At 37.7% G+C, this 18,296-nt stretch overlaps 1 protein-coding gene across 1 annotated transcript in view; it reads left to right on the forward strand.

Annotated features, from left to right (window-relative positions):
• LOC131030157 (uncharacterized) overlaps nucleotides 1–18,296 on the forward strand; it is a 62,382-nt gene that overhangs the window by 37,517 nt on the left and 6,569 nt on the right. The window contains exon 5 of the mRNA XM_057960862.2: nucleotides 3,754–3,856. Coding sequence (XP_057816845.2) covers nucleotides 3,754–3,856 — 103 coding nt within the window. The remainder of the gene's footprint in view (nucleotides 1–3,753; nucleotides 3,857–18,296) is intronic.

The following is an 18,296-nucleotide window of genomic DNA, read 5'->3' on the forward strand; positions in this document are numbered from 1 at the left end:
TAATAAACATCATTAGTTTTATGCTTACCATCAATAGAAATGCTTCCAATACCTCGAATAGTTGCACCATCTTGTCCAACAAACTTTACTAATCTTCCGTCATACTTCTTGAGATTAATAAACCTGTCTTTATCACACCGGTCATATGATTTGAACATTCGGAGGCTAATCCATGTACTCAGTTCTATCTTAGCATACAGTGTAGTCTTAACTGATTTCTCTTCTTTCGGTTTCTCCAAAACATTCTCCTTATCACCAATTGCCAGAAACAAGGATTCTTCACTGGTGCAGGGGCACCCCATGAGTTTTTATGTCATTTGCTATAAGGAGCATGGCTCCATGACCTTTTGAAGGTCTTATAATGGTTTTCTTTTCCTTTGTATTTCAAGACCTATATTTGGGTCCTTTTGTTTGTAATAAGCCCTTAGGCTACCAAGTGTTGTCAACTTGGTTTTTAGCCTTATGAGGGTATCATGCATATGTTTTTGGTGTGAGAAGATCAACATAGGTGTGAGTGTTGTTATTTTTCTAGGGGAAGGCTAGATTTTAAGTTTTTGGTCATTTAAGGACCTTATTATAAGGTTGTCAATGTAAAAACATGAACATTCATTTGAACAATGGTTCCTCAACGGCTACTTGGGTGGTTGAGGGTGGTTGTAACAGTCCTTAGGCGTGATAAGAGCCTGAGGGACAAAGTCATTGGGTTGGAATGAAGAAAAAACAAGATTTCTTGCTTTCAAACTGCTGTACTGTGTTTTTTTTCTGCGAAATTTGCTGCTATTTTGTGTTGTACGGACGTGTACGGATTTGGAGGCTTGGGGCAGTCATTGGGGAAGAAAGTATAATCAATTACCTTTCATTTGCACTTGGAATGAGGTCTTGAAGTGCTGTGGTTGCAGAGATATCCAATTTTCTTCCTCGCTGCCCTGTTAAACCCTCAAAATGTGGGTTTTGATGCTTTTTGGTTCAAAACTCCACATTCCAACGTGTGAATGGATTGAAACTTCTTGGAATGATGGAGTGGCATGTATTATAAAGGATTCTTTCAATTTTGAAGGCAGGAGGTTGTGTTTGGCACCCTTGGTTTGAAGCCCTAGGCTTGACATGGTGGATGTGGCAAGCCTGTGCAGCGATAGATTGGAGTAAAACCCTTCACCAGCAGATTGAAACATGAAGTTTCTTGGCATGAACATGTTCTTCTCACATGTGCAGACCCTCTCCATCTGATATTTTCCTTGGGCAGATTGACTGGTGAAGAGTTTTGTTGTTATTTGTTGCAGACTGGCTAGTGCATCCTTTGTAGGGGGTCATAGGGTTGGAGTACTTAGGTTCATCACCCAAAGACCAAACTTTGGAGTCAGAGAGAACTAAAAACAAGGTGTTCAAAGCAATAATTAAACCCCTGTAACATTTGAAACCTTTTGGAGTTATTGAGAAAAAAGACCAGTTTTAGGACCTAGAACGCTTATGTGCATTGTCTAGGCTTAAAGATGCATTTGTCATGGGATAACTTCTAAATGTGGTGTAGATGATCCCAAACATCTTAAATGTCATTTTAAACATGTCCTAATGTCTGCAAGTGTGAAATTCCTTGATTGAGTTGATAAACTTGTTGGTAGGGGGATTGAGGTTGCTAGTGGCCTTGGTTGAAGGGTTGATGTCAAGGGAGTGAGAGTCTCCTTGTGAAAGTGAGTTGTCCTGATTAGGAAGAACCCTTGGAGGGTCTAGGGCAGTCACCTTGAACCTTTGGAAGGTTGAAACTTGGACCATTGGATGGTGCCAACAAGAAACCCTTTGAGACAAGAAGGAAACCAAGCCTATTAAGGAGCAATCCCATACCCCTCTGCATCATTCACTCAAATCATCATCAACTTCATCTTCTGATGTATGCTTCTCAATAGAACATAAGCCCTTCTTCTCTCTTCTGTTAAAATTGCATCTCTTAAACTTGTTCTTCTTCTCATCATTATCTAGTCTCTTATAGTCTTCTCTGTAAGTGCAATTAGAAGCATAATGTCCAATTCTACCACAAGAAAAACATTTCAGAGGTAACTTACCTTTGTATTCTCCAATGCTTCGTTGCAATCTTCTCACAAAATTTACTTCAGCTTCATCTAGATCTCCACTCCATTCTAGATCATCAAGTCTTAAAACATTAAATGTTACTTCTCTCATTTCTCTCTTCTCTTGCTCCATTTCTGAAATCTCATAGGTTTCTAAGGTACCAATAAGCCGATCAATGGTATACTTACTCAGATCATTGCTCTCTTGTATAGCACATCTCAATCATACACACCCTTATATACAAGATAGATCATCAAAGCTTAAACCAAGTCGACCTGAATCAAAATGCATTTTCTAAACCAAAAATATACACACTGATCCACTCTAGGAGAAAGAGGGAACCAAAACACAACTTACAAAGATCAATTCACTGATCCTCAATCACCGGAACATAACCAACAACATATCCACATGCTACGCATCCATATAAGCCATTAACAGTCAACAACATACTCTCCAACGCAAATAACTCAAATCCGGATCTCCACACGCTACGGTGAGACCCATAACTTGTCAAACATGCTTCCACAAATCATATCCGAACCTAAGGATAGGTCTAACATAGAATCTCACAACCAACAATGATCAAAGCCACAACACCCAGAGAACACAAAGATGTTTCCGTACCACAAAACCATTATATCCATAATACGGAAACTATATCTAATGAAGGAAACAACAACACTCAACACCAACAATAGATTCCAGACCCAAGCACTTCTGAAACAACCAATAGAACTACAACAACGTCAGCAACACAGCAAGATAAGTCTGCCATAGACATTCTAGACCAATTCGGAACAAGAAGTTTGACATCAATGACAACCACATCAACACATACTTCCAACAATTTTACCTATCTAGTTCACCTAGTAGGTCCTATTCACATGTTAAATTTACTTAGGTCCTAGGAATCTTTCAAGAAGTCTTAGTTGCTATGTGATCTTATCTTATCTTTTGTCATTTATTTCTCGAGTTTTAGGTTATTGAATGATTGCTGTCTCATATCATAGGATTAAGACATTGTCATGATCTTGTCTAATCCTATCTCTCACTTTGCCTATATAAGCAAGGCTCTTCTTGCATATTTTAAGCAAGGATCACAATCATCTTGTGAATATTGTATTCTTGATTTGTGGAACAGCATTTCTGTTGTTGCTTATCTCATGTGTATGGAAGGTTATGTGGTGTTGCAGATTGTAGATCCTAGTTGCATCTTGGTTTCTTACTTCAACATTTGAAAAGCAACACCTTTTGAACTACATAGTTGTCCTTTTCCACTAGAAAGATCTTCATAGGATACCTAAAACTAATGAGCCATTAGCATTGATTTTTGAAGTGGAATATTGACTTCACATTCACATAATTGTTTCACACCTCTACTTCTACTAAGGATATATGCACAATATTGAGCATCAATATTTGAAGTGCACAGTTTCTTCTAGAGAATTGTTTTTTGGTTTATTGTTGGTCATATATGAAAGGTTATATGAGAACTGAGCATCTTGTGTACTGATTCTGGTGTAGGTGATTACCGATTTCCATTCATCCATATCCTTTATGTATTTGGGTTATTGATATGATACTTTGAAAGCTTTGTAAACCTCTATTATACTTTGAATTATCTAAAGCATAAGTACTTTGCATTTAATGGAAAGGCTACTAAAGTGTTTTCTTGCTTTTTCTCAGGCAGGAGTGGATGTGTACAACCGGCTAAATTACAATCAAGGCAAGATAAGCTACCTCCGAGACAAACTAGAACGTGACCAAGAGAAAAGGTTTAGGGATAGGGGTAAGTTCCTGATGTAAATTGATGACTTGCATAATACAATTGCTTTACATATATGATGCTTTAATCTTTGGCCTGAATGATATACCATTCATTGTTTTTGAACCATGTTTTACAAATTTCCCTTCATTTTTGTTTGCTACATGACAGCCAATAGCTTGGTTTCCATCATGGTCCAACGTTTCTGTACCAAAAATTCGATTAAGACTACTTTCACCTTTTCTGTCTGGTATAGGAAATAGTCATACAGAAGGATTAAGGAATTGAGATTACTTGAAGTTATGTTCTAGTTTTATACATCCATGAAGTTATTTTAAGCATTGGGCTATGCCTACTTGACAAGTTATTGTTTGATAATTTATGGTAATTTGGAACATCTTCTTAATGAAATTGAGAAGCAAACATAGGTTCAAAAACTGAGAAATGGAAAAACTAAAGCCGATCTGAAATATATCAGTGATTTTTTTTTAAAGTGCTCATACAATGTTATAATGGTGTAGTGACGAAGATGCCATGTTGTGAGGTCATGTGGTTTGTGGTCAAGTGGCCAGTATACCATGCCAAATACTCATTCTGCTGTCTGTATGCTCAAAGACCACAAAGAACTCTGTTATACTAATTTGGATTTGTGTCTTTCTTTTCATTTGAATTCTCAAATGGAGTACAATAGTGACTGAGATCCACATGGTTTGTAGTCTAGCAGCTGCAATCTCTTTTGGTACTACTGCTGCAGGGTTCAACATGCCAAGATCTTGCTTTTCGTGAGAAATGAATGAAATGAAAGTTTTTAATGACACCTACAAGACCAGGCAGTCTGTAATGTCCCAAATTGGGCAACCTTAGGAAATAGATGAACTTTTGAATATGTGCAAGTTGACATGATGAGCAAATATCAAATACCCAATTTTAGAATTCCAAAACCCTTTTAAATTAATGCTGATCAGCAATTTTGCAAGCCCGTTTCAATCAAATACGCAACTTTTAACAGTGAATTCAAACTTTCAGAAGCTGATATAAACTTTGGTTAAACCCTCAAATGCAAAATAATTAACTATAACAGTGGATCAGAGTCCATGCCAAAATATATAGGCGTAACAGCAGATCTATATCTGATATTAACATGAAAAACAGATATAAACACTAGGATAATCATTATGCTCAGATCTAATATATGATGTTTAAAAATAATAATATTTACAAAACCCTGCACTTTGTAATAATGCATTCAAACAGCAGTATTTGTGCAAAAAACTACATCTTTATTTATGCTAAGCGTTATTACTGTCAATTCCAATTATAGCAGCAATCAGCAACTTCCTAGAAATTAGCAGCAATCACTAAATTGTCCACTAATAATTACAGCAATCAACCACTCACCAGAAATTACAAGTAAATACCAAATATTTTAATAATAATATCAGCAGTCAGCAAATACCATAAATCACCAGACGTTCCAATAATATTACATTAGATCTGCCAGAGGAGCAGTCAAATCTGGGTTAGGTGCAAATTGGATCTGCAATCTGGTTTGATCTGTTTGTAGATCCACTAAGGATGCAGGCAAAGGGAGGTGAGTTTGTGTGGAATGAACGAACCTGTGTGAACCTGAGGAGGATCGAGGCGGACCTAGCCAAATATACGGTGAACACATCAAGTCTCTTTGCAACTTTCTATTTAAATTTTTTCCTTCTAAAATTTTCTCCTTGTTTGACTTTGTCTTTGGCACCCTAAAATGAATTTCTGACCTTGAAAGTCTCTTCTAGAGCTCAAACACCAAAACAAGCTCCATTTATCTCATTTATTGCTAACAACAAATACCCTTCCAAAAGGATGAACTTTCATTTTCTCGTCATTCAACAAAGGGAGCTGAAGATTGATCTTTAAAAGTTATACATTTGCATTGCCATTCATACATATTTGCAAGTGTCCATTAGTTGCCAAGGTCATATAAGAATATTTTTGCTAGGAGTTGGAGTTAATTTTTTTTCCTCCATTTTTGTTTTACAAAAGTGAAACAAACTCTTATATTTGTTTTTCTATAATTTTTCTACAAATGTATCACTATACTTAAAACTTTTAAAAAGCTAGGTTTTATATAATCTATTTTTTATTTTTAAAATTTATTTTATTTGTTTTGAATGTGTTACTTATAAAATTTCTTGCCATAAGAATTACAATGACAGTTAGTTTTTGTTAATTTTATGATCAGATTAATAGAATGCAGAGATAAGACAATTCAATCAAATTTGCACAGCATATACCCTGGGAAAACCCACCAACATGAGGGAGAAAAACCCAGCAACAAATGTCTCTTATTATATTAATCAAATAGCAAGATGTCTTTACAAAAAATCGCTTCACCCCTTGAAGCTAGATGTATGAAACAATCCACACTTGATGTTACGGGAACTGTTGGTGGTGATATTCGATCTGCTGTGTAAGATTGGACTGCAGTGAATATTATTTGAACTGCTGTGTAAGATTGGACTGCAGTGAATATTATTTGAACTGCTGTGTATGATATTCGATCTGCCTTGAATGTGCGGACTGTGATTGTGTGTGTATTGATTGCCAATAAGGGGAGAATCGATCTCCCTTTATACCCGAGCAAAGGTGACTTTTTATCAAGAGTCGGCTCTCTTCGAACCAAGACCACCCTTCATTAGAGCACGGTGACCTTTCATAAGGGTGGCAGACTTCTCCAAAAGTCGGCCCCCCTTAATAAATATATATTTGTTTTCCAAACAAATGCATCGCACTTTATTAATTATCGGCCAACTCCAAATATGCAAGGCCGATGGCCAATTGCATATTTGGTGAAATCGGCCCCAAGGAGACTCTCGCAGATACATACGACAACACTCCCTCTTAGCTAGGGAGGAATTCTTGCTGATATCCGTGTCATGGAATGACATCCACCATGGCTACTTCCAGAGGGTGAAACAGAGTTCATCACAGAGGCACTCAACATTGTGGCATCCATCATGGCTACTCCCATGTATGGATATGGATATGTACACAAGTGTCCATCACAGAGTCACTCAATGTGATGTCGTCATCTCATCATGACGTTCACCATGGCTACTCCCAGAGGGTTAATAAACACAAGTGATGTTGTCTTGGAGTCTCTCAACATGACATCCACCATGGCTACTCCTAGAGGGTGGTACAAGGGCTTTCACCTCAAACTTCTCTCTCTCAAAGAAGAATGCATTACAAGGGCTTGCACCTCAAACTTCTCTCTCACAGAGAATAATGCATTAACAAGGGCTTGCACCTCAAACTTCTCTCTCGTAGAGAATAATGCATAAAAGTACATCTCAAGAAATCACTGATGCTGAGACTCCCTCTCAGCAAGGGCTTCATTCTCCACAACTCCAAGCTTGTCTCGAAAATGCACAAACTTCACTTTGGCAAGGGGCTTGGTGAGAATATCGGTCGTCGAATCATCAGTGCTAATATACCTCAGCTGAATGGCTTTCCTTAGAACCATATCTTGAATGTAGTGGTATTTGATCTCTACATGTTTTGTTCTATCATGAAACACAGGGTTGACAGAAAGTTTCACACAACTTTGATTATCACAATGAATGACAGTAGGCTCCATCGATTGTCCAAACAATCCTGCAAGGAGCTTCGGAAGCCACACTGCTTCTCGAGCTACCACACATGCTGCAATATACTCTACTTTTGCGATGCTTAGTGCCACTGAACACTGCTTCCTGCTACACCAAGAAACCATAGAAGACCCTAAACTGAAGCAACAACCTAAGGTGCTCTTCTGATCAGTAACACTCCCTACCCAATCAGAATCAGAATATCCTTGCAGATTTAGATCTGCACTGGAAGTATATGTCAACCATATCCTACAGTGCCACACAAGTACCTCAATATATGTTTTGCTGCAACTAGATGGACATGTCTTGGTTCACACATAAATTGACTTAGAGCACTCACTGTATAACAAATGTCAGGTCTAGTATTGACTAGATACATCAATGCACCAATCAACTGTCTGCACATGGTAGGATCTACCAAATCCGAACTAGCTGCAGACTCACTCAATCTCTTCAAATTTGTCTCCATAGGTGTAGACATAGACTTGCAGTCCATCATTCCAAATCTCTTCAAGATATCTATGGTATATTTCCCTTGACTTAGAATAATGTCACTGGGTCTTTGCCATACCTCCAATCCTAGAAAGTAGTGCATAAGACGTAGGTCTTTCATCTCAAACTCAGAAGCTAACTCTTTCTTACATTTGTCAATGAGATGATCTTCTCCAGTAATAAATAAATCATCAACATAAAGAACTAGTATAAGAGCCTCGCCATCAATTACCTTGAATTAAAGATTTGGATCTGCATCATTCTTGAAGAACTCCAAGCCCATCAAGTATCGATCAATCCTCTCATATCAAGCACGAGGAGCCTGCTTAAGGCCATACAAAGCCTTCTTTAGTCTGCAAACATGAGGCTCCTTCCCATGAATCACAAAGCCATCAAGTTGCTCAATGTAAACTTCCTCTTCAATCACACCATTAAGGAATGTTGTCTTCATGTCCATTTGATGTAGCTTCCATCCCTTTGCAGCTGCAATGGCAATGATAGTCCTGATGGATGTATAGCGAGCAACCGGAGCAAATATCTCCTCATAATCTATTCCCTCTTTCTGAGAGAATTCTCTAGCCACAAATCTTGCTTTGTACTTCTCAATGCTTCCATCAACTGCATGCTTGATCTTGAAGAGCCATTTGGAAGATACAACTGATTTTCCTTCAGGTCTTGGAATAATGTTCCAAACATCATTCTTAACAATGGATTGATATTTTTCATCCATAGCATCTCTCCATATATGCTGACTTGAAGCTTCCTCAGCATTGGAAGGTTTAGATTCAATGATATTAGTCATTAATGCAACATAGCTTGAAAATTTCTGAGGTCTTTTGCTTTCTCTGAATGTGCCTCTAGAAGCTACAAACTTTTCTGCCTCCTGCATAGTTTTCTTAGCCCAAAAAGGTCTCTTCTTGCTTATGACAATGTCTCTCGAACCATCAGTAGGTTCCAAGGGTTCAATTGGATCAATAGCCTCTACTGGTTTAGTAGACTTCCTCTGAATCTTAGGAGTATGATCAACATCCATGTCTTGAGGAGTTTTCTGGGTCATCATCATCTATCTCCATGCATGAATCTTTAGATCTTTTGAATGCAACATCTTCCTCAAATGTAACATCTCTGCTAACTGTTGATACATGATAGCTTCGATAAGATAAATGATTGAATGAGAGATAAATGAAGTCTCTCATTCAATCATCTATCTCATCGATAGACTATAATAGACTTCACTTATTATTCCTTTGTTCTATCATCTGATATTACTATTATAATTGCTCTCCTTATATATATGGTGCATTATCCGTTTTACCGATTATAATCATACAAACTGATGTTAAATTTACAATCATGCTAGGATCGTATTTCACGATCTGTGTTAATATATAAACATTGCAATCTAACAATAAACAATAACCTTGATATCTCGATTATTATCGGGCTTCATTGTTAATGCCACCTATTAGTTATCAGGCTTCATTGTTAATGCCACCGATTAGTTATCGGACTTCATTGTTACGCATTGACACCGATTAATATCGACATTAGATTGGTTACGTATTGCAAATGAAAAGGCACGATCAAGTGGCATCTTGATCGGCCATGTCTAATAGACATGTCTGATCAAGGTGTCACTTGATTGTCCCTTTTTTTTATATATACCGATCAATGATAAATGGAGAAGACATCGAAATTATTAATGCTCTATCTCCACCTGCAATACACAGAATATAATTAATCACCAGAACAATTATATTGTGATAACATTTACATTGAAATACAACAACATTATATATATACCTTGGTCATTGAATTGGAATTTGAAAAACATTTACATGGTACCAAAGCGTTGGTAGATCGAACCTGCGGCTTTCAAATTTGTGAAAAATTAAAGTCAAGAATATATCTAACATCACATTTCTCCAAATGGCCAGCACTATCAGATTTGAGGATAGGCTCGAAGGAGGTGACAATTTCTCAGCATGGAAGTTCAGAATTAAGATGATTCTAAGAGAAAATAAAGTTGAATCATTTGTAAAAGTTGAATCTAAAGAACTTGAGAACGAACCTGACAAAACGACATGGATCGAAGGCAATGAAAAGGCCATAAAAATCATAGTTGATGGGGCGAGGAATAATATTATGCCTATCATAAAGAAACATGAGACGGCCTACCATATGTTCAAAGTACTTGAAAATGCATTTGAGATATCCAATGCAAGTAGAACCTTGGCCTTAAAAAGAGAAATAAATCATATAAGTATGATCAAAGAGGAGTTAGTCAATACCTACTTCATTCGGACATCAGCGCTAAGGGATGAACTAGCAACACTTGGATATGAGATTGAAAGCAAAGAGTTAACACTCATTGTCCTAGATGGGTTGCCTAGTATATGGGAAACGCTCGTCCAAGGTATCAGTGCAAGGGCTAAATATCCAAAATTTGAGAGGCTAAGAGCAGATTGTCTTCAAGAAGAGTCAAGGTTAAATAAGAAAGGGATCAAACAAAAGAATATAGATGAAGATCTCCAAGTCCTAAATACGAACTCCAATAAGAAAAGCAAGAAGAAACAATTTAAGAAGAGGAAAGGTTGTCAAGGCAAGAATACCTCCAAGAAGGATCTCTCCCATATTCAATGTTACAGGTGTGACAAATTCGGGCACTATGCTACTAAATGTCCTGAAAGGGCTAAACAACAAGCTACATTTGCCAAAGCTGGAAAATCAAAGGGAGAAGATGACTTTGAGAAATATGTACTCTACTCAGCACTTTCAAACCAAGCATCAAACAAAGCCAACTCATGGTTGATCGACAGTGGCTCATCCAGACATATTACAGGGTTTAGAGAAGTGTTAGACTCTATGATAGAGGAGATTGATGAGGAAGTGACAATCGAAAATGACTCTGCACATCCAATCAGAGGAATTGGAACTTGCACCATCAGACTGAAGTCAGGCTTATCATTACAACTTATAGGAGTACTATATGTCCCAGATATCAAGAGGAATCTAGTCTCCATCTCAGCACTAGAGGATAATGGGTATAGGGTGACCTTCATGGACAACAAAGTATTGGCTTGGCCAAAGAATTCGTCCATTAAGAAAGTCAAAACTATTGGTCAAAGACAAGGCTACCTGTATGAGTTGTGCACAGAGCCCAACCTAGCCCTAATCCATGAAGTTGCAGATGCTAATGAAGTTTGGCATAGAAGACTAGGGCACCTGAATTTTAGAGCTTTATCATCTATGGAAAACCTTGTCACAGGTTTACCCAAGTTAAAGCAGTATCATTCAAGGGTATGCAAGGGATGTGCCCTAAGTAAAAATACCAAGGGTTCTTTTCAAAATAGTACTAGGAAAACAAGTAATGTTTTAGAATTAGTCTACTCTGATGTATGTGGACCTATGTTTGTACCCTCTCTAGGAGGATTTTTGTATTATGTAATATTTGTGGATGACTACTCTAGAAAGACTTGGATCTACTTTCTGAAATGTAAAGAATTAGAAGAGATCCTTAATAGGTTCAAAGAATTTAAATCACTAACAGAAAACTCCTTAGGAAATAAAGTAAAAACCTTAAGAACTGACAATGGGGGGGAATACACTTCAGATCTGTTTAAGGATTTTTGTAAAAATGTTGGGATTAAGAGGGAGCTTACTATACCTTATAATCCTCAACAAAATGGGGTAGCTGAGAGGAAAAATAGGACAATTGTAGAAGCTGCCAAAGCTATGCTCCTTGATCACAACATAAATACCAATCTTTGGGCAGAAGCCACCAGCATTGCCGTGTATATACAAAATAGATGTCCTCACTCTCATATTGAAGACAAAACCCCTAAGGAAGTTTTTACTAAAACAAAGCCAGATATCAGCCATCTTAGGATATTTGGGTGCTTTGTTTATATTCATGTACCTAAAGAGAAAATGTCAAAACTAGAGCCTTTTGAAAAAAGGGGAATACTTGTTGGGTATAGTGAAACCTCCAAGGCTTACAGAATCTATATACCTGGTCAAAGGCATGTTGAACTTAGTAGGGATGTATTTTTTGAAGAAGACTTAGCCTTCAGAAGAGCCCAAAGTTCCATGGAACTTGAAGTCCATGTTCCTGCCCCTAGCATAGATGAAGATCTTGCCTCTAAGCTTCAGAGGGAGAATCTTGAGGAAAATGAAGGTGAGATTCAAAACCCACCTAGAGAAAATCTCAAGAAAAGACCACCATGGGCCACCAAAACTGTAGAAGAAGCTCAGAAGTATGCTGCCCCTTCAGGAACCTTCAGAGAAAGCAAAAGGCCTAATAAATTCACCAGCTATGTTGCCCTGATGAATGATCTTTCAAAAGCTGAACTTACCAATGTATCAGATGCACTTAAACATCAAGTATGGAAGAATGCCATGTCTGAGGAATATCAATCCATTATGAAAAATGATGTTTGGGAGATTGTTCCTAGGCCAGCTGAAAAATCTGTGGTTTCCTCCAAATGGCTTTTCAAGATCAAACATGCTGCAGATGGCAGCATTGAGAAACAAAGGCCAGATTTGTAGCCAGAGGGTTCTCACAAAAGGAAGGAATTGATTATGAAGAAACCTTTGCACCTGTAGCCAGATACACCTCAGTAAGAGCAGTCTTAGCCATTGCAGCAGCAAAGGGATGGAAAGTACATCAGATGGATGTAAAGACAACATTCCTTAATGGAAAGATTGCAAAAGTAGTATATCTAGAGCACCCTGAAGGGTTTGAGAATCATGATGCAGAGTCTCATGTGTGTAGACTCAAGAAAGCTCTTTATGGGCTTAAACAGGTTCCCAGGGTCTGGTATGAAAGAATTGACATTTATCTCGCAGGGCTAGGCTTCTCAAAGAATGATGCAGATCCAAATCTCTACTATAAGCAAGACAAAGGTGATATGCTGATATTGATTCTATATGTTGATGATTTGCTAATCATAGGAGAAGATCACCTCATAGATCAGTGCAAGAAAGCCCTTGCTAAAGAATTTGACATGAAGGACTTGGGACTCCATTATTTCCTAGGATTGGAAGTATGGCAGAATTTTGATGGCATTTCACTAAACCAGGGTAAGTATACCTTGGACATTTTGAAGAGATTTGGAATGTTGAACTGCAGACCTATGACTTCTCCGATGGATACAAACCTTCATAAACTTAAGGAAGCAGCAGCAGAATCACAACCCACAGATCCTACTCTATACAGGCAAATGATTGGGTCCCTGATGTATTTGGTAAATACGAGACCAGATATCTGTTATGCAGTTAATGCTTTGAGTCTATTTATGTGTGATCCAAAGGAGATACACCTAGTAGCAGTAAAACATATCATGAGATACCTTCAAGGTACTCTAAAGCTTGGTCTCAAGTATGACAGAGTTGATCTGAATTTACACGGATTCACAGATTCAGATTGGGCTGGAAGTGTAACTGACAGAAAAAGCACCTCGGGATGCCGTTTCAGTTTAGGTTCAGCCATGATATCATCGGTAGCACAGAGTTCCACTGAGGCCGAATACATTGCAGCTTCCATGGCTACACGAGAGGCAATATGGCTTAGGAAGTTGCTTGTGGGATTATTCGATGAACCAATGAAACCTACAGTTATTTATTGTGACAACCAGAGTTGCATAAAACTTTCAGTGAATCCAGTGTTTCATGATAGATCCAAGCATATTGAGATTCCTTACCATTATGTGCGAGATATGGTAGACAGGAATGTGATCCAGTTGGAATACATTTGTACAGGAGATCAGATAGTAGATATTCTTACCAAACCACTTTCCAGAGTGAAGGTTGAGCACTTCAGAAAAGGTCTTGGTATGTTTGAAAGGTAATTTGCTTTGTAATCTGTACTTTTATATTAATAAGATGTTTAATGTGTAAACTTCTTTATCGTGCTATGACTTTTATGGGCTCCACCCCCTGTGTACATTTCTAAGAGGTGACGATCTCTCAGATAATGAACACTTGTATGAAGTCATTATAAGGTGACGATCTTATAATGATCAAACCAGACATCATGTGTGATTCCTGGTATGTCATGGATGTGCCATGATTATATTGTGGTAAAGACAGTTGAAAATGTCAGTGCACATACCACAATTTGGATAAAGTGAAGATTTAATTATTCTCATGCATTTATCCTTAGTTATGCTTGCTTTGCAATACTGATATCACATTCTTAGGTGATATCTTGTCATCACAAGTTAATGTGGTGAACTTCTTGTATCACGTGTTTAGGTGATACTTCATGTCACGTGCTTAGGTGATATGACTTCTTGTATCACGTGTTTAGGTGATACTTCATGTCACGTGTTTAGGTGATACTTCATGTCACGTGCTTAGGTGATATGACTTCTTGTATCACGTGTTTAGGTGATACTTCATGTCACGTGTTTTAGGTGTTATGATCCTTTGGAGAGTGAGATTATAAAACCACATAAGGAATATTGATCAACATGAGAAATGTGATGCTAGATATGTTGTTTGTCATTCATCTTCCCGAGCTAAGAGGGATTGTTGATACATGATAGCTTCGGTAAGATAAATGAGTGAATGAGAGATAAATAAAGTCTCTCATTCAATCATCTATCTCATCGATAGACTATAATAGACCTCACTTATTATTCCTTTGTTCTATCATCTGATATTACTATTATAATTGCTCTCCTCATATATATGGTGCATTATCGGTTTTACCCATTATAATCATACAAATTGCTATTAAATTTACGATCATGCTAGGATCGTATTTCACGATTCGTGTTAATATATAAAGTTTAAACATTGCAATCTAACAATAAACAGTAACCTTGATATCCCGATTGTTATTGGGCTTCATTGTTAATGCCACCGATTAGTTATCGGGCTTTATTGTTAATGCCACCGATTAGTTATCGGACTTCATTGTTACGCATTGACACCGATTAATATCGGCATTAGATTGGTTATGTATTGCAAATGAAAAGGCACGATCAAGGTGTCACTTGATCGGCCATGTCTAATAGACATGTCCGATCAAGGTGTCACTTGATCGTCCCTATTTTTTTATATATACCGATCAATGATAAATTGAGAAGACATCGAAATTATTAATGCTCTATCTCCACCTGCAATACACAGAATATAATTAATCACCAGAACAATTATATTGTGATAAACATTTACATTGAAATACAACAACATTATATATATACCTTGATCATTGAATTGGAATTTGAAAAACATTTACACTAACCTCTATCTGTTTCTGTCCTAGAATGTAAATTCTGTAGGCTTTTGAAGTTTCGCTGTAGCCCACAAATATTCCTCTCTTGCCAGAAGGTTCCAACTTGGTTCTTTTATCTTTAGGTACATGGACATGCATTGGACAACAAAGATTCTCAAATGATTGACTTCAAGCTTAACCCTTGAAAAGGCTTCTTTTGGAGTTATATTCTGCAATATCCGATGAGCACATCTATTCTGAACATATACTGCTGTTCTGGAAGCTTCTGCCCAAAGAAAGGTTTGCAAGTTTTGGTCATGAATCATGGCTTTAACTGCGTCAACTATGGATCTATTCTTTCTTTCTGCAACCCCATTTTGTTGTGGGTTGTAAGGAACACAAAGCTCCCTCTTAATTCCTGCTTCAATGCAGAAATTATGAAAGCATCTTGAAGTGTATTCACCTCCATTATCAAACCTTAAGACTTTAATCCTCTTTCTAGACAAGTTTTCTACTTGGGCCTTAAACTCTTTAAATCTATCTAGGACTTTCTCAGTTTCTTTAGACTTCAAAAAATAAATCTAAGTCTTCCTAGAGTAATCATCTATGAAAATTACATAATACAAAAATCCACTTAGGGATATGTTGATGTGTATTTTGTACACGACCAAACACAGAATAAAATACCCAGAGGTATCTTATCCTCTCTTGAGTAAAGTTTTCGAATGCTGAAGATATTGCAAAAAGGATCAATCGGTGAAACTTCAAGGTTCTGTTATGTAGGTTCTCTACTCGTGGATAAGCTCTTTGTGGTATGATGTGATTTGCTGGAATCACAAGGGGACTTACACTCGATGACCTGAACGTCTGATTTGCTAGAATCACAAGTCCTATTTACTAACTGCAAGACAAACAAATGGTAAAAGATGCAAGGTTCAGGAAGTCTACTCTACTACCTAAAATGCGAGAAGATGGATGAATGACTAGGTGGAGTCCTACTGGGCTGGGTCTCACCATCAGGTTTGAACAATCCGACACCAACTCAGTGCGATCTTCTAAGGGATGCTTCTAATATGTTCAAATTGTACACCATAAGACACTGATCACCATTCAAGATAATGCATGGACAATAGATGTGTAACGACTTAAGATTAAGCTCATTTTATGCCAATTGACCATGTAGGGCGCACTTACAATCAGTAAGAGGCTAGTGGTATGGATTAGACGGATTCCACACAGGTGCATTCAACAACTTCTTTCATTCAATTTAATTATCTATCATCTAAAACGAAGATTCAACAAGAGACCATGCATATTGCAACGAAACAACACACTTCACCATAACTTCAATGAAAATGGAGTTTGTTTACAATCACTAGCAACAATTTCTTGCCTTGTCCTCCTAATTTACTCTAATTGCTATTCTATCAGCTAACTATTCACTATTAGCTAACTATTCACCCACTATCAACTATTGACTAACTATTAGCCTTTAGAAAATGAGGAGTTAGGGCTTATATAGTGCTCTCAATACAATTCAATGGCTCAGATCAATTTGAGATCAATGGCCGAGATTTTACAATGAAAACCCTAATTAGGGTTTGTTACAACAAACTCAATTCTAGCCAATGAAATAATTGCCTTATTTGGACACATGTCTTCTCTGGAATAGTCGACCAATGGATAACCAGGGTAGGTACATCGAAGTTTGTGTCATCTTTGATGAGTCAGGTACATTGAATCTGGACACGCTGAGGTGGACCAATCCAACTGGAGGAATGATGACTAGGACGCCACTCTGTCTGACACTTGTAACTTGGTTGATGTTTCAATTTGATGATGCTGAGAAGATAACTTTAATTAACTCTTCTGAAACTATTGGCTCCTTCAACGGACCCTTGCTTTAACCTCCTTTGTCTTTGATGTGCAGGATGGATGGTGTACCTTTCCTTGAAATGCTGGACTAGAAGAGGTCGTCCTTGATGATGCTAGACTGGAGAAGGTCATCCTTGATGATGCTAGACTGGAGGAGGTCGTCCTTGATCTGGCCTGGTCTTCTTTCATCTGCAAGACAAACCATAAGATGATTAAGGACACATAATATATTTATTCTAACATAGCATTTTATACCTTAAATCATCAACAAGAAGACATCAAAATGAAGTTTGCTCAAGATTCTTTCCAGGGATAGGCCCTATAAGAATTTCGCCCTGGACCCTTTGGAAGGGTCAGGAGCGAAATTCTAATTTTAGCTCAAAATTTGCATTTTTAATGATCAAGAATCTTTCCAAGGCATTCTAAATAGCTTCTCTTACCCTAGTCTAGGCCTGACTTTATTCAAAATTTGGAGAAAAGGATGGTTTTAGTGTTTTTCGCTCTAGACCCTTTGGAAGGGTTAGGAGCGAATTTCTCTCTATGCTTGTTTTCCCTCACTCAACTCCATTTCTTTCACTTTCTATACTTGGAATCTCATCCTTGGATCCCTTTCCCATGCTTGCAACATTTTGCTTGACCTCAAAATGACTAGAAAAGAGAATTTTGCTAGAAATCATGGCCAGGGACAGGACCTATAATGAATTTCGCCCTGGACTCTTTGGAAGGGTCAGGAGCAAATTTCTTCCTCTAGCCGAAAATCATCATTTTTGGAGACAACAATCAATTCAAGGGCGATCTCAAGGGCATCTCTCACCTTGGTCTAGGCCTGGCTTGGCACAAAATTTGGAGGATAAGATGGTTTTTAGGATTTTCGCTCTGGACCCTTTGGAAGGGTCAGGAGCGAAAATCTTGTTTTAGGCTTATTCCTCCATCTTTCAACCTCAACCAATTTCAAAAGGGCAAGAACACCAATCCTCACAATCATGCAAGCTACAAAAACCCAAGTTTGACTTGACTTTGCTAGGAAAATAAGGGTTTTTAGGAATTTCGCTCTGGACCCTTTGGAAGGGTCAGGAGGGAATTTCCTATTTTGAGCTTGTTTTGGCTACTCCATTACCTCAATCCAATATTCAAAGGCAAGAACACATCAAAGTCCTTCTAACCATGCCATAAAACTCAAGAATTTGACCATCTCCAAGAAGAAAATATGAGTTTCCAAGAATTTTGCTTTGGACCC

Source organism: Cryptomeria japonica, chromosome 5 (genome assembly GCF_030272615.1).
Source record: "Cryptomeria japonica chromosome 5, Sugi_1.0, whole genome shotgun sequence".
Taxonomy (NCBI): domain Eukaryota; kingdom Viridiplantae; phylum Streptophyta; class Pinopsida; order Cupressales; family Cupressaceae; genus Cryptomeria; species Cryptomeria japonica.